General features: G+C 33.1%; 1 protein-coding gene and 1 long non-coding RNA gene across 2 annotated transcripts; one reads left to right on the plus strand and one right to left on the minus strand.

Annotated features, from left to right (window-relative positions):
• Positions 1-9693: 9693 nt before the first annotated feature.
• LOC144848407 (uncharacterized) lies at positions 9694-12157 on the plus strand. Its single transcript, XR_013613849.1, has 4 exons — positions 9694-9798; positions 10317-10352; positions 10629-10717; positions 11330-12157. It is a non-coding gene; the product is annotated as an uncharacterized LOC144848407 (long non-coding RNA).
• Positions 12158-14607: 2450 nt separating this feature from the next.
• Positions 14608-24212, minus strand: LOC144847612 (putative G-protein coupled receptor 19). Its single transcript, XM_078704058.1, has 2 exons — positions 24058-24212; positions 14608-18250 (listed from the first exon to the last, which is right to left on the minus strand). The coding sequence occupies exon 2, from the start codon at positions 17590-17592 to the stop codon at positions 16501-16503; it is 1092 nt and encodes a 363-aa protein (XP_078560184.1). The 5' UTR covers positions 17593-18250; positions 24058-24212; the 3' UTR covers positions 14608-16500.
• Between the last annotated feature and the right edge of the window lie 1429 nt (positions 24213-25641).

Consider the following 25641-nt stretch of genomic DNA (forward strand, 5'->3'; position numbering starts at 1 on the left):
CCGGTAAACGGCTACAAACAGATAGAAATATACATGTTATTTCAAAATCTTCTCAAAAGAAAAATCCATTAAGTATGTGTAAAAGACTTTATCATAATCTCATTAATTATTCATGATTTTTGCCTTAACCTGATAGGAGAAGAAAACAATGCGAATTGGGCTCATTATATTGCGACCAACCTACTAAACGCCAATTGTTTTATATGGAGCCAACCATAATGACTGGTTCTATACAGTATTAGGCCTATACAAAACAGTGTTTATTTACAACAAAATGTAATAATATTAATAATAATATCATTACGCTTACAAATTCAACAGGTGAACAAGTACATTAACCTCTTAAATACGTAGCTTAATTAATATTTACCGAATACATATATATTATTTTCATATAATGGTTGATATATTGAATAATGTAAAATTTCTCCAATAAATTACACTAAACTTGCAACCTAATACATAAAGTTGTATCGTATTTCACAGGTATATCAATAGATATTAATATTGTTTCAAGGCATTTTCCAATCGAGTAAACTTAGAAAGAAATATTTGTTGATGAAAATAATACAGTATCATAGTAAATCAATTTTACCCGAGGGCATAGTAATGTGTGTGTGTTTATCTATAACAACTAAGGCGCTATGTGTTTGATTTTCATCTTAGCAAGATGAGATCATTGACCATGTTCGATTAGCAGCTAATATGAATTTATAAAATATAGTTTTCTAAAAACATAAATGTATAAGAACACAAGAAGACATTTCGAAGGAATTAAAAAAAAACTTAGAATGGAATAAATCGTGTCCTTATATTCACTAATCTAACTAATATTTCAGAGCGACATTTCTCTTAAAGATATATTGTCCCCTGTGGAGCCGTGAAATGTGCAAAAAGTCACATTTGTGCAAACAACCACATTTGTGCAAACATTTTACCTTCAAATGTGCAAACAACCACATTTGTGCAAACATTTTACCTTCAAATGTGCAAATCTGTAAAAATTCATTACCCGCAAATGTGCAAACATCTCGCCGTTAAATGTAAAAACGGTCAGTTTTGACGTTAAATGTGCAAAAGGTATTCTACAAATGTGCAAATCATTTCTTCAGTCAAATTCCTATTACATTTTATATTTTTGGTTCGTATGTCTTTCAGAGTAGAAATAACAATAGGAAAAAGAGTCTAATAAATCTAAAATGTTCAATATCATAATAACTAATTATACTGTTGTATTTTATTATGATCAAAGGCTTCAACCCGTCTCAGCCAAATTCAAGTCGACCCCAAGTCAACTCGCCCCCAAGTCAACTCGCCCTGAAGTCAACTCGGCCTCACGTCAACTAGGCCACGTTAAAGTATGAAACGTAAAAAGTGCAAATAAATGGGACAAAATAAGTCTAATGAACAGAAGAAAAATAATAAAAACGAAGTACGCATGTTATAGGGATGAATATTAGAATGAATGTGAATGTTAGTTGACCGATAAGTTTTTGGCCGAGTTGACGTGAGGCCGAGTTGACGTGAGGCCGAGTTGACTTGAGGCCGAGTTGACTTCAGGGTGAGTTGACTTGGGGCCAACTTGAATTTAGACGAGGCGGTTTAGAGCCTTTGATCATAATAAAATACAACAGTATAATTAGTTTTTATAATATTGAACATTTTAAATTTATTATACTCTTTTTCCTATTGTTATTTCTACTCTGAAAGACCTACGAACCAAAAATATAAAATGGAATAGGAGTTTGGTTGAAGAAATGCTTTGCACATTTGTAGAATACCTTTTGCACATTTAACGTCAAAACTGATTGTTTTTACATTTAACGGCGTGATGTTTGCACATTTGCGGGTAATGATTTTTTACAGATTTGCACATTTGAAGGTAAAATGTTTGAACAAATGTGGTTGTTTGCACATTTGAAGGTAAAATGTTTGCACAAATGTGGTTGTTTGCACAAATGTGACTTTTTGCACATTTCACGGCTCCACATCCCCCGTTTTTTTCTCAAATTTGCATGTTGAATATGCCATTTTAATGTTCTATAGCCTATTAGTTATTTACTTGACCAAAAATTAGATCGGGAAAAAATATGATTTACCTGAAAAAACTGTAATTCAAAGAAAAATACTGTATAGTCAAATTAGCTGACAGCTAATGGGGTTTTGGCTCAATTTAATCGTTTGTTTTGTCTTTTTATAAGTGAAAACAAGTTTTTTTCTACGGAAGTGATTAACTACATTAAACTACAAAATGGTCCTTTTTTGGTAAATCTTCATTTTTCATGTTTTTGGGGGACAACACATCTTTAAAAGTATCGTAACTTAAATAAATGATTTTTAAAAGTGTGCTTAAGTTGGCATGGGATGATTACGACAATAAGTAGACAGGGAAGAAGAAGAAAAGAACAGAATAGGTGTCGTAATTATCTGTTCTAAACAGGTTTTTCCCTAATGATATTTATAAGCCATCATCACCATTAACCATAAGTAGCCGGTGCGAGGACCAGGAATCGAAGGCTTGACATGTAACGTAGCAAACTAGAGCAAATGGATGGTGGTAATAAGATATAATTAATATTTCTCTTGCATTATAATACTATTACTTTTCTGTTCTTTGCAGTACAAACTAGAGTGCTGAGACCTTCCAATGTAAATCAAGATTTATTATCAGCTGATAATTTATTTAGAACTTCAAAAAGACAATCCGATGTAAGTAATCATTTCTCGATTTATTTATAGAAAAGAATTCATTCTCTAACGATTTGTTCAAGCTTTCATATTAACTCGAGCACGTTGGACTATTTAATGTTATCAAAGGGACTAGAAACATCTTGTTCGAACAGTCCTAAGTTTAGCCAATAATAATCTAACAACCCTAATGTCATAGACGAGGAAATAGCAGGTATGTACTGTTTTCTGAGAGTATACCTTTAGAATTTGCCAAACATTTGGAAGCAAGCAACGCCGAGTGTGTATACCGTACATGCGCAGACGACCATAAATGTTGCTTCGTTATTGTAGCGTTGTTGCGTCCACAGCTCGTGCAATCAAAATGTCCATAATGTCAACTTACCAACGTCGTTGGCACAATATTCTCATATTTTGACAAATCTGATAAGAACAATATTATTTCAAAGCATCCGTTTAGAAAAACATAACTAAATACCTTAGAATCAGCAGAATTAATTTAGAAATTTTGAAAAATGTCGAATAATCCTACCTTATAAAGACGACGATTTAAGAACATAACTTTGATAAATACAATAGACAATGAAAAGATAATATTGAGACCCATTTGAAATTATCGAGAATATGTTGGAAATTATGACAATATTTTCAATAATTTTAAGTTTGAAGGTCAGAAAAATACTAATAAACAAAAGATAATAATTGGGTCAGAGTGGGACAATACCTGACCAATTATAAACGGTATTGTACTAATCTAAAATCTTTATAATCTTTAGAATCAATATACATTTTTTGTAAAAGAATTTCAGAGTGATTATTTTAGGAAATTCTGAACAACAGATGAGATTAAAGATTCTAAAAAAACACCGAACTAGAGCACGGTTAGTTGGAATACTGTGATAATTAATGGTAATAATATATTATACTTGATTTATCATTACTATTTTATTTGTCAGTAAATAAATCATAAAAATAAATCATGGAATGACGTAAATGTTACAGGAAGACGTTTCCATTCCTCAACTTTCCATTTCCATTAATCATCACACCCCAAGTTTATAGAAAGAAATTTGCCAAGAAGATCAATAATGTTATTCAATAAATAGACTGAATTTCCAATAAAACAAGGATAACTACAAATAAAGAGACGGATTTAATGTTTCGATCTATTTGATTATTTACAAGAATCTGATGGCTTACTTTAATAAAAATGAAAGCATCATGACAATATTTATCAGTGGATGGCTGGTACAGTATGTTTTAACCAATAGTTTGGACTTAACATATAGTAACAATTAGATATAATATAATCTGTTTATATGGTTTACTTTACAGATGAGTTCAACTCATCTACAGATTGTTGAAAATAACAAAGATCGAAACCTCGAATTCTCAAAAAGTGTCTCTTGAGTTCCATATCAATAACATTTAGATAGATATTCGGGACTAAAATATTATTTAATTCCTAATTATTTCTAGATCATTAGTTAATTTTAATTATTTTATTATGTCAAATAAGAATAAATGATAGTCTTTTATTTCCATTGATGAATTACAGTACAGTATTACAGTCGATTTTAACCTACAAAACAATGGCATTTTCAACAAATTTGGAAAAGTGTTTTGCTGTGATGGGAGCATTAAAAACAATCATTAGACCATCTTAAATGAGTTCTGTAATCTCAAATGAGCCCAATTGCAAGTGTGTCAACTATGCAATTGTGCACGAGTCTGGATTAATCACAAGTTGTTAAATTATTTATCTGAATCTGCTCAGATAGTTAGAAAGCCATAGTAAAGTAATGCGTATTTATTGGATCTGGGAAAAATATCTACCGCATGCCAAAAATGTATACGTTTTTTTAATACTGAGTAGGTAGATGAGTTCGGAAGTGGTAACATCAAACTAAGCCCTTTGCTTTCCGAATCACCTGCGAGTAAAGATGAGCCCTTAGGGAGTCTTCGTAAAGTCGTTGGACTTGTTAAGGCCAAGGACGATGTACGGATAGGATAATGGACCCCAATAAAAATCAAAGATTGAGTTCATTCATTGACATACAGAATCATTTACTTTAATGTGTACCATGAGTTTAAATTAGTGGTGTTAGGTCGATAATGAAAATGACAAGTAGGAGGATAAGAGGGGGTGGATGTAGGGTAATGGATGCGGCGTGTGCCCGAAAGAGACAATCTCAATGGCTGGGATTGAGTATCAGTGGGTGTCCTGGTTCAGAAGGCCTGTCACCAATGGTTGTTTTCTTAGTAATTTAGATTGGATTCAGAGAGGGATTTTTAAAGACTCTACTGAAAGCACGCGGTCGGTTATCCATTTAGGTCGTAATAGTAATTCTGCGCATGCTCATATGTTCTGAGTGACTTTTCCACTGCGTAGTGAACACGAAAGCTTGCACTGTTATAGTTCAAATATTAAGCTTGTTTTTTTGTGCTAAACCATAAAGTATTGAACGTCATTTTGTCTCCGTAAAACCTGGTTCCGATTACAGACGCAACGCAAGGACGTAGACTCAACGCAACGTTATACTAGTGGGTGTACTTAAACGATTGGTAATAATAACACTAATAATCATATGCCAACTTTAGGCCAGCATAAGAAAACTACACGAATTTAATAATCCGTAGCTTCCTCAACAACAACCATATTACCAAGGGCTTTATCGATGTAATTTTCTATATTCTATGGGTAGGATTATTATTTGTACTGATCAACTAATCATAGTACAGTAAAACAGGAACAACAACGATTAAAGCCTCCTAAATACACAGTATTAATTGCCACTTTTTCTAGCTAAAACACATCAATTGCAGAACAACTGATATCAGTGACTGTGTTGATAATTGTGTTGTGTCCAGTCACACAGTTGTTATCGATTGAGTCTGTCGCCAGCCCTATCTTATGTGCCAAGAATGACAAACTAAAATGAACTAATATTATTGGTATTTTACTGACGCGAGAAACGTAGACAGTTAATAGAAATATAACACAATAGAGATATTATTACTAATGGCTGTGACTTTCTTATTTACCTTATTTTCTTTTGCCGCTTGCGGAACAAAGAATATCGTAAGTATATCAAAACATTTCATTGTATGCTTGATGGTCATTTCAAATACATCTTTAATATTTAATTAGAATTGTAAGCCCAGTCCGCTTAAGTAAACACGCCACAGCCTCCGTCGTCATTAACCGTCATCGATGTCTGCATGTGGTCAGCAGCCTGTGGGCTAAATATTGTATTTATTGTTGTTTCGATTGTTTGCTTGTGAAATATGAACCGCTAAAACCGTAGTTTCTTTGAATAAATTCTAAAAATAGTTAATTTTAAGAATATTATCGTTTTACTAAACAGTACAATAGAATCCCTCCTCCGGGAACATCCTTATTAAGGGGACACTTTCCCGAAAAGGAAAACATGGAAATGTATTAATACAGTCAATCCCAATTCAGGTAACAACTCTATGATCAAGGAACACATTATTGGGTCCCGGCCGAAGGTGTCCTCTTCATAAGGGTTATATACTGTATTGATAGTCTAATAGTTTAATATGTGTGTGCAAAGCGTATAATTTTCAAGAACGCTCTTTTAAAAGGTCGGCTTATAGGATAACGAATGACGAATATTAGGATACAATTGCATTTTTTTTTATGTAGGAAATGTATATTGAATTGTTTATCGTCCTGGTATAAATACGTCTTTTAATCATAATCTTTCAACGGAGTAAGCACTGTTGGAAATGGCGTGCTCTTTATAAAATATACTTTCACGAATAAAGTACCCGATTTTCCAAATAAACAACAATAGTAGTATTATAGACAGTATAGACATGAATGTTGCAAAAACATGTTTTTGTATTTCTGCTGAGGGTCAACACTTTTCAAATGTGCAATTTGTTCTCAGCAAGAAACATCGCTGATTTAATTGATTACATTTATCATGTTGACGAAGAAGAAGCTAAAAAGTAGGGCAAGCTGCAAACATGAGGAGTTCATAGCATTTTAGATCACTTGACTCGAAATCGTGCCGTTTACATATTTATCGGTCGATAATTCTACAATTGTCCTTTTACTCAGTTGAAAAATACTTGCAATTTGTTGTTTGCTGACCTTTGAGAAAACAACTCAAATGTAAATCAAAAATTCCAGGTTTAAAGGAATGATTCAGTACTACATTATGTTATCTTATACTTTCGGTAATCTCAAGTTGTAATTTCTTTCATTGATAGAGGGCGCACATGCAGATAACAAGACATTCTTCAGTTTATTCTTCTCTCATAACAATTTGTGTGTAAATATATGTGCGAGACATAGGCCTACTTGAGCTAAGTCGAAGTAATGTCTTAAACGAAGCTCACGGACTACACAAATTCAATTAAATTTGTATTAAAACATTTAAAAAGTGTTTACATGGTATATTTTGTGTTCGCGTTAAAGTAACTGTAAATGGTTTATTTTACAAAATCGCATGAAAACAGACTTTCTCATAGATATTTTCCTACAATATGCCCAATGGGGTTTATTTTTTTTAATGTTAAAACTGATTTGTATATACGTTATGATTGTTTTTTTGATTTTGGAAATGTCGACTCTCGTAAAACCGTGTTTCTTTGATCCAATTCTGTCATGTTAATTCTGAATGTTTTCATACTTTGACTACAGTATTTGTCATAGTGTTTATTTCACGTTGTCCTATTCTCCTGAATTCATAAACCTAGATTAAAATGTAATTATTATACTGTTGACCTTTCTGTGTGTACTGACATGTCACATGTCGACACCTTTTTTTTCTTATTCATCTGACATATCAGTCTGACCTAATTTTATTTTTTCTTCTGTCTACATCTATTTACGAGCAAGAGTGTATTCTAACTGTGTGTAAGCTCTGTCTACACTATCAAACGTTATGTTACAAAATGTGATGTGACCATATATGGACACGATGATGTCATATCATTACCATATTTGGACATATCACTACCATATTTGGGCACATCACACTAGTTTGATGGTGTAAACAGAGCGTAAGGAATGTAAAATTGTAAAATTGTAAAAAGTTGATACGGTTTCTTTATTATAAACATAAGTAGATTGTGATTGGGTTGGAGTTGCCCATCTAGTTTTATAATATATCTCTGGTTTTCTTGGAAAATTATCATAGGATACTATACTACTTAGAATACTAATTAGATTATATTAAATTTAGAAAAACACAAAATACAAACTTAATCTTTTTTCTTTGATATTTAATTTTGCTTCATTGGTATCTACAGGGACGTGGGGTAAGTTTATTTACTTCACAATTCTTAATTAAATTTTAAAATAAATCATTTTGAAAAAAAATATATATGCTTTTATTATGTTAAATAATGAACTTCATAATTAACTCCTTTTTTCTTGTCTTTTCTCCATGCATATTCTACTAATTATCAGAGGGTAAGTTGATTAGTTTATACCTTAAAATTAAACAGTTTGTGTAATAATATTTTGTTTTTGTTCATACACGTATCTTTAAATAATTGAGTTTGTCAATTAGTGCATTAACAAATATATTCTAATACAATATATTTTGATTTTTTTCTTTTCAATTTGGCAGGCGTGTGGAGTAAGTATTGAATTAATTATTAAGTAATAATTTATTTATGATTATTATATCCTCATCCTAATCTCTATTATCACACATATCATATCACAATGAGTATCATTATCCATGCATATATATTTGTAGACCAACTAAACTATAGTAATTGGTCAGATGTTTGCCCTACTCTGACGTAATTTTTACTGTAACTGACCAATTACTCAACCCCTAACGTAACGATACCCCACAGTAGTTATTAAAGCTACGTTTTTAATACAATTTATTTATTTCCATTTTTTTAATAGAATGACCGAAGGGTAAGTAAGATAATTTATTTTAATTTGTCTATAATACAGATCTCCTTTTAACTAAAGACCACTCGTTGAATAGTGCTCAGCGGAACCAACATAATTATAATTTAGTGATCTTAAAATCGTGGGAGATGAGTGAAATGTCATAGCTAGGCTTATCATTTATGTATGTTGTATCCCTATAAACCTGCTGTTGTAACTTTCTGTTTGTTTTTCAAATCCAAGTTTCAGCCAAACAAATGTGATGTGCCCATATATGGACATGATGATGTCATATCACTACCATATTTGGACATATCACTACCATATTTGGACACAACACACTTTTTTGTCAAACTAGTTTGATAGTGTAGACGTAGCTTAAGCGTAGTAGCCTATCTATGTGATGTGCTTTCGTATACATTTCATAAGAATATTTCATTAGAATTTCTTAATACAATTCGTGTGTAATGAACAGTAGGCCTACAAGGGGGGGGGGGGGGGGGGAGTCCGGAGATAAAGCTTGGTTCCCACTAGGACACAACGCAAGGACGTAAACGCAACGGAAGCATGTTGACCGAAGACAAGCGACAGTTTGAATAATCCATCGTTTGTGAATTGTCAACTCACTTACGTAGTGGGAACCAAGCTTTATTCCCGGACTTCCCTCTGAACTGTTAAGGAGACGAATTTTAGTAATTGTAATTGAGGAAGGTCGTCTAAAACCAACAATGCCAACACACATTGGACATAGGTATTTGGAAACAATGTCGGAGAAGAATAATAAAATAAAATTTTTGCTGTCTCGACAAATATGATAGCTTTGCGAATGATTGTTAAATGAAGAATCAAACCAGAATTTTACTTACTGAACACTGAGTTTGTTCCTCTATTATTGCTTGCAACGTTTTGTTATCTGTTTCTTGTCTTAATATATGCATAAATTAATTCATGCATATTCATGATTTCTGCCTTCGCGTCAAAATGAAATGCGCCCAGGTTTAAGAAAAAAAGTCGAATCTTGATTGAGTGTGTTTGCAAAAAATGTTTCTAGCTTTCTGTTCACTCTTAAAGCTGTGATTGTATTTGGTTTCATTAATACTTTTATTTTTAGTACACAATCACCATGCGTCGTCATCATGTCATTTTGTATAACTATTTATGTTCAAGACATTTTTTTAAATATCGAATTCTTTATTTTTCATGCATTCAAACAGGATTGCAAGGTATATATATTTTCCAAAAAACTCAAAACAATCAGAGATTTGTTTAAAACCCTTTTCTTTGTGTCAGTCTCTCGCTCTTAGTGTGATAAACAATGTCCCTAATTAAAGACCATTCAAATGCTATTACTATTTTATATTCTTCAGTGACATTTTAACAATAATATATCGTATTGAAAATGATGTATGAGTGCCCTCTATCGATGATATGTACGAACGAAATAAGTGTGGTGGTTTATTGAAATGTAGTTCCAGATTGTAAACCAAGGGAAGAATGAAACAAATTTCACTCTTCCCTGGTGAACCCGTAAAAATGTAACTTACGTTTCAAGACAGTTTCGTCAAGTTAAATTTATACTGGTCTACAATCAATGAAGTACATATCAATATACTAATCGAAAACAGAGAAAAATGTTTCCACAAGTATGGTGGTTCTTCATCCCTAAAGTCTGCTAATGTTCGATATGATATTTTAAGATCAACAATGACAAAATATTTACGATTTGTTTTTTAATACACAGGGATCACACATCATGCCACGTCGTGAAAGATCATGGGTGAGTATTGTTTAGTCCTTAGCCTGGAGGCCTATAATATTAATTGATATTTGTTTTGTAGTAGTTTTAAAGATGTATTGTCCAAAAACATGAAAAATAAAGATTGATAAAATCAGAATTGGAATAGGCTCTTTGCAGTTATAATAAAGTTATTCACTTCTGTATCAACAAAAATAATTATTTCACTTAACAAGGCCATATACAATATACAATATATCTTTAAATAATATGTTTCAATACATGATTTTTTTTAATGAACTTTTCTTTATTTTGTAGGGTCTTAGAATGCGACTAAGGAGTGCAGTAAAAAGGGCAATGACCGGACGAGAACAATAGCAATTTCACAAATAACCTTACAATTTAAGGTAATACATTATGTAATTGTATATTGGAAGGAAACTTAAGCTCTGTCTCACCACCAAACCAGTTTGACAAAAAAAGTGTGATGTGCCCAAATATGGTAGTGATATGCCTACAATAGTGATATGACATCAACATGTCCATGGGTACATCGCATTTTTTTGTCACATAAAGTTTTATAGTGTAGATGGTGTGGATGGATCTTTTGATTGATGAGTAGATAGATGTAGTCCACTTGATAGTTGATTAAGTTCACTTTTTAGATTCCATGTCTCTTTGTTTTTCTTTGTATTACTGTATAGGCCTATGTATTTTTAATGCTTGAATGAGACGAATATATTAAATGAAAAAAAAATACGACAAAATGTTCTCTAGATTTTATTAAAACTTGAACCAATGGACATTATGCTTCTCCATGATTATACCAACAAGCTTACTACAATGGAAACACCGCAGCCGTGTCATGAATTAAGTATTTATCGTATAGTTGAATAGAGCCTACCTTCGTCACACTCAAGTTTAGAATAAAAACTGAAAAAGCGAACGAACTTTAGGCCAGAGTATTATAGTTTTATACTTCTAACATCAATAACAAAGTTTACTTCTTTTTCCTTTAGATTTTTAATGCAGTTAATACATCTATTTTCTTATACCGAAGAACAAGACATTATCCACCAGAAATCAACATATTAAGCCGGTCTGGAATGGCGAATTCACCCAGCAAAAATAGTGTAGAAATCGCTATGAGCCGACCATGTCCAATGTCCCAGGAACTGACGTCCGTGGCTAATATTGCTTGATTTTCCTCGTCGATACAATTGCAGCATGTCATGGTGATACATGAATACGTTATGCCTGTTCGCTATTCCAACAGAATTCGCAATATTTTTCAGAACCAGAAATAAATGACGTGGTGGAATGATCGCTTAATGAACATGTATAGCCTATTACTGCACTGTAATTAATGTACAATGTAAAAAAAATAAATTGTATTCTATTCAAGAGCGACTTATACACTGATCATATCCAAATATAAATAACATGCACTTTTGTCAATTGTTTACAGGGCTTAATCTAATGCATCGTTATGTTTTGTTCAGTTTTATTTATCAGTAGGCCTAACTTATTGGTTATAATATAATCTCTTTAGTTTATAGTTGTTGAAATAATTTATCAGACATTAATAATTTAAGCAAGACCTTCGAATTGTTCCAGAGTATACTTTCTACTGTTCTTACGCCCTCTGTATTTTTCTTTCAAGTATTATGACAAGTTCGTACTTACCTAGCGATATAATAATTATTACTTTAAAAGAGATATTATTATATGTCAATTTATGAACAGCATATTACGATAACTCTTATATTAGAATTAACATTTTACCTTCGACTAAATATTGTGCAATAAATTATAATATAGCATATAGGCCTATAATCATTTCTTGTTGAGAGAATTTCATTGTATCATTTAATGTAATTGTAATGAATTTATGTTGAGAAAACTTATACTTTTGTTCAACTAAGAAGCTTAATATGGGATAACACTGATTAACCAACCCCTGGTACCTATGTTAGAGCAAGTGATTGGCCAAAGACAGTGGAACCGTAATACGTAGCCATAACATCGGCAAGGTAGAATGAGGCTTCTGAGATACGGCATATATACCGTAGGTCCAGTGTACACATCAGGCTCATGTGCACTTTATAGAACCTAGAACATCTTTCGAGACAAGTGTACACACAGTCACTGTCACAGACAGACAATTATCATAACTCATCATGGGGCCCTTGATTGTCAGCTTAAGGTTGAATATTAAAAAAGGGGGTAAATTCGATCTGAATACAAAACCTAACTAAAAATTGTATGCCCCTTCCATCATAGACCACTTTCTGTGACCTGAAAATCAGCAATATTAATCTGACTCAACAATTATTATAATTATATAAGACTCTGGTTAGGAGTCACCCAGCCCAAAGAAGTTAGTTTTAATAAGATTTGAATATTTTGAGTTATAGACGAAGCATGCTCTTGCTGTTATTGGCAAGTGGTCGATTCTCGGTACTGTAAATATTTTGACCAGAATTATAGGAAAATTCTGTAATATAGTGTCACATAATTATATGTGACAACTATAACATTAACATAATACAGGTGTCACATGTGAAATTACATTGTATTACATACATGAGATACAATGTACGTAGCTACCAGAAGAAAGCATTGTGATTGGACCATTTGTAGTAATGCTTCAACTCCATACTGTTACTGACCTGAATTTATATAACTTTGTAGGGGTTTTTTTTTAATCGATGTCAATTAGATTGTTCTCAAGTTTAATTTATTTTACAAAAAAATAATATCGTTGACATTTGCAATACGTATCATATCTACATCTTGTTAATTATTCTCTGAATAGTATAATGTAAAAGAGATGATAACACCATGCTTGTGAAAAGTAAGACACGTCATGATAATTAAGTCTACTAGATTTGGACTCAATAATTACTAGCAATTTACCCGATTGGCAGATTATATTATTAAATACGCTTGCTAGGTTACAGTTACTACCATTATAGGCTAATAATTATGTTAAAAATGTAAATTGTTATGGACCACATACTTTTACTAATTACAATAAAGTACGGCCATCACTTAATAGGGTACTTGTTCAAATGATAGATATGAAATCTGAAAACATATGTAAAAATTCTACTCGAGAGAACTAAGAGTCCCGCAAGGATCTTGTTTAATTTTCATTTACAACAACGTATAAATAAACAAGATAGGCCTAATAATGAGTTGGTTGTATAGGCAAGCTTTATTCACACTTCAATTCTTTTCAAGCTCTAACAATATCAAAAAATTTCCTTACTCAATTAGACAGCTCTATTATGAAAAGCGACGCAATTATACTTGGTTACTATGACAATTATATATGGCGAAAGAAATAGGGAGGTTGTCATACCATCGAGTAATTTGGAAAAAAAATGAAGGCAAAAGGTGAATAGTTGGTGAATAAAATGACCTGGTAGCATGAGTATAGAATTTATAAATAAATGAACAAGATCGGCATCGACCATGAACTGAACACGGGTTTCCCGCATGACAGGGCGGGGATTCTACCACTGAACCACCTGTGCAATACGTTGCCATAAATACTGGTTTGTCATAATAAACAGTACAACCGAATCAGCATAAATAGGGAATTGAACTCAGGTCCCCCGCAATAGCAGGCGAGAATTCAACCAATGAACCAAATGCAATAGGCCCTATCACTTTTAAGGTTTAAAATAAATTACTGTATGATTAAATTGCATTGGCATAAAAAATCATACGATAGGCCTAAGGCAAACTCAGACAGTGTCGTATATACGACGAGGCCCGATGATGAGTCGTCTCATTTCGTCGGGAGAAAATGAAACATGTTTACAGTTCTCCCGACGACCTAAAAACTACGCCCGACGCTATTTCAAAACGGCTCGTCTCGTCGGGATTCAACTCAGACAGCACCGACGAGTAGGCCTAAAGACGTTTCGTTCGTCGGGTCTCGTCGTACGATGCTGTCTCTGTTGGCCTTCAATATTTGCATATGGCTGCTTAACATGATTACTTGGCATTGATCATGCCTTGACGTCCTTATGATGTACATATCGGTTGCCAAAATGAAATCATAATCTATTTCTAAGCTGATGCGGTAATTTTAATTAAACTTATGCTGCTGTTGCACGAGCTGTGGAAAATGAACTTTAACTACAAGATGTAATGTTTTCATCTAAAAAACACCATCACTCATACTCATAGGCCTAATATTTTCTTGAAATCATTTTATTTGGATCCAAATTAATAGGACACGAATACTAAAAACAATAACTGCTTTTGGATAAATTTTTTAATGAACTTCTCAACAAAATATTTTCTAAATCATATAAGCGTCAATTATGACGTCATTATCATAAGTATAGTTATTAAACACAAATTGTACTACACTGGATAAACGTCTGAGTGTGAGCCAACTAGAACTTGTGCAACTTAAGCTCTGTCTACGATATCAAACTTTATGTGACAACAAAAATGGACACGATGATGTCATATCAATACCATATTTGGGCACATCACACTTTTTCACAAATAGTTTGATAGTGTAGACGGAGCTTTAGACGAATTAAAAAGCAGCAAAACACTTTTATACGTAAACGCGTAGTTCACTAAACCCTGTGTACGTGCGCTTAAACATATTGCGCTAGACACGTAGGCTACTTACGAATTACTGAAATGTTAAACTCAATCGAACTTCAATCGATCAGTAAACAGACATACTACATTGAGCTAAGATATTACTTAAACATTTAAGACGATTAGCAATACAGTGATGTATTTCCATCCCATAATATAAATCATCATTACCAGTGATCTATCTTTGCCATTATAAGCGTCATTGTTTAATTATAAATCAAAGTCCACTTAATTATAACGAGTACGATAAATTAATGCATATATTATGTCATGTTGACGCTACAGACAGTCCTAGTCCATTTTAATGGATTTTCCTTAGCAACGCAGAAATGATAATTTAAAAAAAGCATGTATGCCTTATCAATATCGTACTTCTTCTGATAGTCTGTTTTCTCTGCTTATATCTGCTTTTAACTAGTCATGCCTAATCTCCCTATTCTGAAATAACTGTCTTCCTAAGACATTCGGCAGTCATTCAGTTTATTTAGCCACGCAGACCCGCCCAGATAAACACGTGGTTATTCTTCCTTTGTTCTTCCATTATTACAGCAGTGTTCTTGTACGCTCCGTGCAAGAACACTGCTACTCCTGCCATCATCAGTGGTCACACTGTTGCTTGACCTTAACTGAGAGATCTACAATAAAATTGTTCTGGTAACCAAAAACATTTTTCTTAAAATAACATTCAGTTTGATTATTGTCCCTCATTAATTAAAGATTAAACATTTTGTTATCCACGATACATAGGACAGCATCAATTTGAAACCAAATTACACTCTTTTCATAAAACAGCATTTCTTAGTAAGTAGGCTATCCATAATTTTCAAATTTTGACGAATGTATTTATTGTAGCCTATCGTACGGAAAATAAAGTCAACAATATAATTCTTTATGTATTGTTAAGCATGTCTTGCGAAATGCCGAGAGCAACATAAACAATATATAAATTATTGAAGGTGATTATCAATAATTGTAATGACGTCACCTCAACCTAATCTCATGCCTATAGCAGTGTACACATCGATATAAATGTTTTGTTTATTTTGTAACTTTTCTTGTTACGTGCCGTACGTTTTTTTTTTATTATTATGATGTTTTAATGCATAGCACGTTTACAAAATATTATAAATTGTTCAGGAATATGGAAAATATTTTACAACACGAAATAATTAAAAATATTATTCATTTCATAAAGATTATTTTGGTTAGCAACCGACTTTTTGTTAAATTCCAGGAGTGGCAAAGTCAAAATGTTATTGTTGTGACCCACTTGTGCTGGCCTATCATGTACCGTACATTCGCATAGATGTGAGGAATCTAATGTAATTCTATGAGATTTTAATACTAAAATTAAGATTTGAAATTAATTTTTTAATTTATTGCAATTGGGGGCAAATATTTCCCGAAACTATTTTGACCGCCATCTTGGATTTCAAATTTGCGCCTATTATCCTATAGTATTTCAAAAAGAATTTCTGCAGTTAATCTAAGCAATTATAATTGTGTAACAAGACAGTTTCATGTATGCTTTTAGTATGAAACAACTTTCGGATCATTAAACATATGTGTTGCTAGATCCAGTTGACGTCAATGGCCAAGCAATGTTACAATCACCATTTGCAGTTCTGTCAAATCGAATGTATGATGAATTTGTAACGTCCGTTTCAACTGAGCTGCTCGATAATGGTATAACAGAGTTGCTCTTTCGCAGCCGTGATGCCTTTGTTATCGCGTAGGTTTCCCCTCTTTGGCATCGTATAGTCGACATACAAAACACTTCTTTACAACCACGGCGAAAGTTTGAGTTATAATAAGAATATATGGCAACGTTTGACGCACTCGGTGCATACGCCAACAGTACCGTACCCACATACATAGATGTCTTTACAACACAAGCATCTTCATCAAACGCTCGAGTTATCTGAACGAAAAACAATGGCAGCCATGAGAAAAAGTGCACTATGGTTACAAAGATTAACATTTTTACGGTTTTAACTTTGGCTCTCGGTATAGTATTGGATGTCCTTTGAAACGTTCGAGCACCACCGCCAACCGTCCATATATAACTGACCACTTTGCAATAAATGGAAACAACCATTATCCCAGGAAACACATACGTCATTAAAAATAATCCTAAAATAAAAGACCTTCCACCAGGTTCAGCTGAACATATAGAACAGAAGGTTTCATTATTTTCTCTGTCAGTGTGTGTATATGTTGTGAAGAATGAGGGGCAGGATAACAAAACAGCAAAAAGCCAACTTAAAAGTATAAGTCTCTTCGCTGTGCCTCGAGTTATCTTAAAAGTCAATGGATAAATTATTGTGTAAAACCTATCAGTTGAGATAGCAATTAGTATGAAAGCGGTGACGCTAGGTACTACATATTCGACAAATCGTGTCCATTTACAAAGAGCTTCTTTTATGATCCATTGCTGACTCACAATTCTGGTTCCAATAAAAGGCATACAAAAAATCGTCATCACCATATCGGTTAAAGCGAGAGACACGACAAAATAATTGGTGGTGCTTTGAAGACGTTTGCTACGAAAGACGACGGTCAGAACAAGCGAGTTACCAATAACAGATATCAACCATAACGTCATTAGAACAATCATCTGAAAGATGATACCTAATAGCTCTTTCATCTTGCATTTGTCCAATGTTTATTTACTGTTCCAAGATTTGTCTTTGATCCAGATGACGTCAATGACCAAGTAATATACAGTCACCAATTTGCAATTCCGTCATTGTCTCTTGAGCATTTCGATAATGAATAACAGAATTACCATTTGGCAGACACGACGCCTTTTATTGTGTTTCTCCTCTTTTGGAACGGATTGTCTGATTTGTATTAAATCGTTTTAATATGTGAAATCCAATATGAAACAGGTATACTCTTCTTTGTTTTTATTCCAAGAACATCAATTTTTGTAATCATTTCTGAAGTAATGTAAAATGCCGGGTACGTCAAAGAATTCCGTGTAATCATTGATTTACGGCGTACTCTACATTTCCATGCGTAGTCTAGTTATGAAAATAATATTGTTTGTACATCTACAACTGCTGCAAGGCATTAAGGCACAATAACTACCTAGAGATCCATACAATAGTACTACTATAATGAGTGAAGTATTACAAGTTGATCCTAGATAATGATTTACATGTATTTCTCTTTAACTACCAATATCCCAACAAATTCACTATCTATTGTATGTATAACTTGTTTCCATGGTTACTTGTATCCGTTTCTTGTTGCCACCGCTATCATTCAAGGATTTTGCTTAATTGTCGGTTGGTGTGCACCTGGAAAGATAAAAGATAAAATATTTGATTCATTTACAACACAGCATACGCTAATCAATCTTGAATAACCATGGCAACGCTATTTACGCATCACTCCTGTCATCGTCGGTGCATCTTCAACGTTAATATAATAATTAATGTTGCCATTATCATTTGAAAATAAAGGCCTACGTTTTAACAAACAAACCCTTGTACTTTATAATTACTTTGATGCTACTGAAAGATCGAAAATCGTTAGTTATGGCTTCACATAAAATTTAATATCAAACAAACGTAAATAATAGTATACGTAGCAAATGGAGGGAACATAATTTTAAAGATTCATTATGAAGAAGTTTATCTTTTTTCCAGATCCCGAAAATAATATGTTACCACAATGATATTTAGTATAGATATTATCATTTTCTCTTGCCATTTTGTTGTATATGAGAACAATAACAATTAGCAGGCCTTGTGTACTCTTTTGTGTTTTTATACTATTTGTATTGTAATGTCAAGCTTGGTTCCCACAGAGACGCAACGCAAGCGAATTGACCAATCACACGCGATTGTTCGATTAATCCATCGCTTTTGATTGGTCAAATCACTGCGCGTTGCGTTACGTCCTTGCGTTGGGTCCTAATGGGAACCAAGCTTTAGGCCAATATTTTTTTCAGAATAAAAAATATGATTGATTTTTTTTAAAAACCTGTATAGTTGTAAGCCTATCTAAAGCCTGGTTCTCACTAGGACGCAACGCAAGGAGGTAAGCGCAGCGCAAACGAGTTGACCAATGAAAAGCGACAATTCGAATAATCAATCGCTTGTCATTGATCAAATTGCTTACGTCCTTGCCTTACGTCCTAGTGGGAACCAAGCATATTGTAAGTGGGAACCAACCTTTGAGAAACCACAGTTGAAAGGGCATATTGCCACTTATTTGAGAGAATTTCTTTCTATGTGGATTTAAACGTTATAACAAGTGTATGTTCTTTCTATAGGCTAAATGCATTGATAACTTTGCTTTGTATTTCAGTACACACGTGTGATATCGCCGAACATCTCAAACATGTTAACATAATAAAATGTTGTCTGCAGGTCTACAAAAAAAAAAACAAAAAAAAAAAAAACAAAAAAAAAAAAAACAAAAAAAAAAACTTTGCTTTGTATAGTAGTATAGTATAATCAGGGTTGTAATAGTATTTAACTACTGCGTCGTCAGGGAGTTGAGTAATTGGTCAGATGTTTTTTTTCCTACTCTGACGTAATTTGTACGTTATACTAGGTACAGCTACAATAATAAACAATGAGTCTATATACACAATCCCAGTCAAGAGATGAGTTCGAAATCTACGTTTAGCGTAGTATTTTGGTCATCTTTAATTGTTATTATTAGGTTATTTTTACAATGTTGGCTAAGCAATTATTGTGATAAAACAAACTGTAATTCAATAATTCCAACAATTAAAATTGTCTATTATTACTTGATTTGCTTAGTAGCCTATAGGTCTATGTTTGTATGATAACTGTTCAAGTCATCTTATCTAATTTTGTTTGTATATAGCTATATACATTCATGTCTATTGGTTTCCAGGAACATATACATATTGTTGACGTCACAAAGGCTGATTAAAATCTCGAGTTATCTGTATCTTCAATATTGGTTAAAATCTAAATAGTGCGCCCTCTGGTAGGCATTTGCCAAGTATAGCGTTTGATTTATTTATTATGTTGTTCTAACCAAAAACTTTTATTTATGACATTCTTAATCTTTCTTTTCATTTATCAACATCTAAGTCACATCCTGCTCTAGACAAAAATGGAAACAAACTAAAGCTTAACGTCGGAAAAATGAATGATTAAGCCGCTAAACTTACTGAACCTTTTATATAATGCTTGAGTAATAAATTCGCAAGCAACCAAACGACACGTGATTGACTTGTAGAATATGTCATAACACTATTAAACCCAATTAGGGTCATTGGTAGCATATGAGAATGATGAGTATGACGTAATATAAAACATTGCAAGGAGTAATTGCGTAATTATTTATCGCACTTACTAAGTGAAACAATGCTGTTGGTGTACCGTACCTGATGAGCTAAGAGCATTCAGCGCATGAAGCCAAAACGTATCGTGATAATCACTTCACCATCACTTGGCAAATATGCATTATACATAATTTGGATTATTAACTATAGGCATACACAATTTTGATTAATATTAACTGTAGATTAATACGCATAAATTCATTTTCAGGGTCGTATAATTTAAACCTATTGTATTGCCGCGTATCGTAAAAATAAATTTAATAAAATAACAAGGCCAACAGCCATAAGTCGCGTGCTCTCAGAAAAAAATGAACTTTCAAAAAGTAATGTACTTTAAAACTTTTCTGTACATCAAAACAGTTCCAAAAGTACAGAAAAGCGATAAAACGCATAGTGATACCGGACCGACAGACAGACCGACAGACCGACCGACCGACCGACATAGTGAACTATAGAGTCGCGTCCACGCGACTAAAAATTGGGTGAGATATTTTGATCGGGTAATGAAGCTCATATTTGAGAATATATAATTTGTTCATTTATCTGTAGGTGTTAGCCTATAAAACAATCCAATCAATATATAAATCGGAAGTTGTCAATAAAAGCATTACCAACAAAATTCTCAGTGCTTTATCTCCACATAATATTTTTCTAGTATCATGGACAATTCTGTAATATAGTATCGCATGTGATGCATGTATCGTGGAAGGTTAGGTTGAGGTAGGGTCTGCGATACAGGCGACACACTTTATGCTGTATTACGGAATTTTATATGATAGGACAAATATTATGAGGAGATACGGCACTTATAATCATGTTGTCAATGGTTTTATTGGCAACTTCAGATTTTAGACCGTATCGGCTGGAATTTTCGTTTAAATTTTGCTTTTAAACTCAACCCATCAATTCAAGCGAAATGCGAAGAGCAACATAATTATTAGACATCAATGATAAATGGGACTACTTAAATATAGGCTAAGCCTTTGAAATAATGAAATTCATAATACACCTCGCTGACGAACTTTACCACAGGGTTTAGAAGCAATCATTCAGGGTAAACGTTACAACAAACATTAAACTATTATTTATCTTGACGTGGCTATTTCATCACAGTTTACAGTCATCATCATTTACTAGGCCTATACCATGTTTGGTGGGTTTTTCGGTGGTTTATAAAAGGCATATTCGCTGTCAAATCAGTATTCCAAGTCGTAGCCTACCATTAATGCCCCCGTTTTTGTCTGAATAACAAAATGAGCATACAAGTTTCTTTAAATATATATTAAATGACTAAAGAAGTGATTAGTTACAGCACTTAACATTCAGGCAGGTTCATGGTAACTGATTCATTTAAATCGTAGAACCTTTTACAACGTTTTTAATTATCTTCTATATAAAAGTCCATTATAAAATAGTTTCTTCTATACGTCTAAACGAATTACATGTTTGTTAAATTGTTTAAAGATTCTGTAGGCCTATTCGATTTAAACATACACCGCCACAATATGAATATATGCAAATTAGAAACCTCGATAGCCAATATGCTTAGAATCCACAAGGACTCGATAAATAAGGTGGAGAAAACACAGATCAATTAAAAACTTTGACTTGAATTGTGTATGTATTTTATCCTTTTCGATGGCGGCCATTTTGAATATGCAAAATAAGGGGTTTGATGGCCGAATTTCGCTTGGGATCCTCCACATTCTTAATCAGCGGGGTCGAGATATCTTAAATCATGTGAATCCCAGTTTCTACCCAAAATGCCCCCATGACTGTTTTCTATATAGGCCAGGTGGGTTTTTGAAACAGCTAGTTTATCTCAAAATTTACACCACACGCGACCATTACAATTGTAAATCGTTACATCCGGACGGGCTCTATGCCGTTTTTTAAGAAATGGAACCAATATATCCTATACTAGGCCTACTTTAAACGGACTACTGTAGACATATGCCTTTATTATTTTGTAGGCCTATAATTGTCATTATCGTGTGTGACCGTTATAACAGCCGGGTTGTTGTGTAACGCTTTTCAGCAGAATACGATAACACAGTAGTATAGGCCCATTTATACTATAGGACGATACGACTATTATATAACTAGATAGAAAATGCATTTTTTTTACATAAAACAAACGATATTAGAAAAGTTTCATTCAAGATCTATATGATAACCATATGCATGTCTTTGCACGTCCAATAAAATGACGCCATGATACGACTTTGTTGTTCTTATTGATCATGACGTCATTTGATTGAATTTTTAAAATTATTATTTTTTATCAGACAGCATTTATCATATAGTTCTATTTTTTTTTTATTTTATGTAAGAAAAATGTATGTTTATATATTTATCTTCGACCGTTATGGTTATGTGAAGAAGTGTTTACAACATCGAATTCTTTATTTTTTCTACAATGCCGAAAACAATCTTTTTAAACGCAAGGACAACACATCTAGATTACATAACCTTCAGGTTTTCTTTTAGAATTATGAAACGCCAAAATAGAAACCTTCATTTCACAATTGTATTGAACAAGATGGATGGAGAATTAATTTAGTCATCTTTATCTTTAAACCATTGTGGTAGGCTTGTGATATTAATTTTATCTTCCCACAATATAGTATAAAGGTCTAAAGACCAGGCTGAGTTAAGCTATCATAATTGCATTAATCGTGGACTATTCACTATTATGATATAGGAGCTGTGGATATAATGTGTGTTTTGTAATGATGTATTGAAAAAGCAACAAAGAAAAGTAGAACAACATAAAAAATCAATATTTTTGATTACAGAAACGTCTCGACATTTAAATTGTCACAAAGATAAGCATCTCGTGCTTTAGAAATATTCATATTCAAATGACAGAAATATAGTATAACGGAAATAGAAAAACACAGGCCTAGAAATACTGAAGTGAATCAATATTAAACGTTAAAATGAAAGAGTTTAAAAATCTAGAGTCGAACTAGGATTCTTCTGTTTAATTAGTACTTCACTAGACCATTTCATTTGCCATTTTTTATGTCAATTGGATATAGCAGTCTTTTCAGCCTCATTCGTCCTTTTACATTCGAAGTAGAGTAGGCCTATCCTATACAAATTAAAACTGTACTGCACTCTACCTTTGTAGGCCTATTCATAAATATATAAGCTTTTCTAATAATATGACACATGGTAGGTAGCCTAACTATTTCGTATGTGTGATAAATATGAATCCCTAAGTGTAACCGGCTTTCAATTAAATATTCATTGAGTGCTTTTCTCCATTTTGTTTTAAAATATAAGAGTATAATACTCCGCATACAGCGGCATACTATTCGTGCTAAACTGCTCTCACAAATGTCATCGTATAAGAAATGTAGGCCCACGGTACCATATTGTGCGTAAGCTCGTAGTGAGACTATTACATTCATGTTACATAAACACAGAGGGTACACTCGCGTACGCTTAGGTTACTGAAATTCGCCCTTACATTAATGTAAAGCAATTGTTTTTTTTACTGAGAAAACGTATACAAGAAGGCTATACTGTACTAGGCTTTTATTTTAATTAACGCAACGTTGGTTTTTATTTACAAAGACACATAATTTATACTCAATATAAGTATTAAGGTTACCCATATCAATGAGGAGAATCGATAAGACTGATTCGATTTAAGTTGCATCTAAACACATACGTTTACATTTATTATATGCCTACTACACATAGTATATAATGTACTTTATAGGCTATGATATAGAGGATGCAAGCACAGATACAAACTATACTTACGGGCCAAAATGTATGCATGGATTACTCTCTCGTCTATCAGCCAGGCTTAACTGTTCGGAAGGAGCAGAACGGAACAAACACGTGTGGCCATTAGGCAACAAAGCTCTAACATGACAGACTACCTTGTAATATTACTGTAAGTATTGTCTTTTTCTTCAAGAGATAACCTAAGCCGATACACTGTTGTTGTTGTTATGACTAAATTACCATAATGACCTGCGTCTTACTAACATACAAGTACGTCACATGGTAGCCGACGATCCAATCACAATAAGACTTTTTTGATTGGAAAAATGTAGAAATAAGCGGCTTTATAATAATATATCGTCTATTTCATAGTATTAACTAAATGCCATGTAACCTGTATAAAATATGGCAAATATAGGACTATATTACAAAACAAAATATAGAAAATATAGACTTATAGTGTACCGTATTACTAACAGAATTTTTTCTTTGTTTTAATTTACATTGTTGCTTTTTTTTAAATTTAGGAACTTGTAGTTATTTCCCAATACGTGGAGATCTAGTCCAGTGCGCTTTGATACTACTGTATGAAGTGCCGACGATGCAAGCGTTTAAAAACTTTGATTACCGTATTTATTCGAATAAACGCCCCGTATCAAATGCTTGGTCAATTGTAAATCATGGAAGTCAATGAATTCTACTACAAACAGAAATGTGTTAAAATGCAAGAATGTGTGTATAGGCAGGGGGAAAATAAAGGCCCCCGGGCGTTTATTTGAGGGGGAATTTATTTCAAACGATGTTCTTTTGCGGAGGAGGGGCGGGGTTTACGTTTATTTGTGGGGGAGTTTATTCAAATAAATACGGAAAGTATTATAAATCTATATATATTTCACCATGAGGATAGAATTTACAACATTTCTGTCGATTTTAATAATTAATTTGTTTGTGAAATTATATAAATTCAATTTAAGCAGCCCACTGCTCCAACTTGGCATTTGAGTGATTGGATTTGCCATTAGCCTGGTGTGAATTCTAAATTGATGTTTGTAATTACAAATGACCTTAACAGCATTAGCTTTATTTGCCAGTGTATTCTTCACTTCAATTATTATACAAACAAGATGCTCTTCTTGATCTGTGAACAAAGTACTGTACCGGTATAAATTTGACAACGATTTTTAAGTACTAAACCTGGTTACCAGGACGCAAGGACGTAATTAGACCAATCACAACGCGATGGGTTATCCGAACTGTCGCTTGTGATTGGTCAATTCACTTGCGCGTACACTCTTGCGTCACGTCATGTGAACCAAGTATGCAAATTTACTAGGCCTATATATGATCTGATGTAACATCTCAGCTATGATTTAAAATCTATTATTATAAGCATTAATAATGCTTTTATCACAATATGAAATATACTATGAAATACTATACTATGAAATACTATGACTAACCTTAAAAACAAAACAAAATCTTCTAAAGTACAATTTGAAAATTTAAGGAAGTTTGACGTCAGCCCATTTGCAATAGGCATACCCATAATGAATCCATCACGTGGATGGCAATGATTGGCCAGTCTGAATGGCACGTCTGACTCTCCGTCATGATATC

The sequence above is a fragment of the Antedon bifida genome, chromosome 7, assembly GCF_963402885.1.
Source record: "Antedon bifida chromosome 7, ecAntBifi1.1, whole genome shotgun sequence".
NCBI classification, from domain to species: Eukaryota; Metazoa; Echinodermata; class Crinoidea; order Comatulida; family Antedonidae; genus Antedon; species Antedon bifida.

What these genes read in the sequence shown, in the direction of transcription:
- LOC144847612 (XM_078704058.1), bottom strand. Translation starts at nt 17,592, where the DNA reads ATGAAAGAGCTATTAGGTATCATCTTTCAGATGATTGTTCTAATGACG.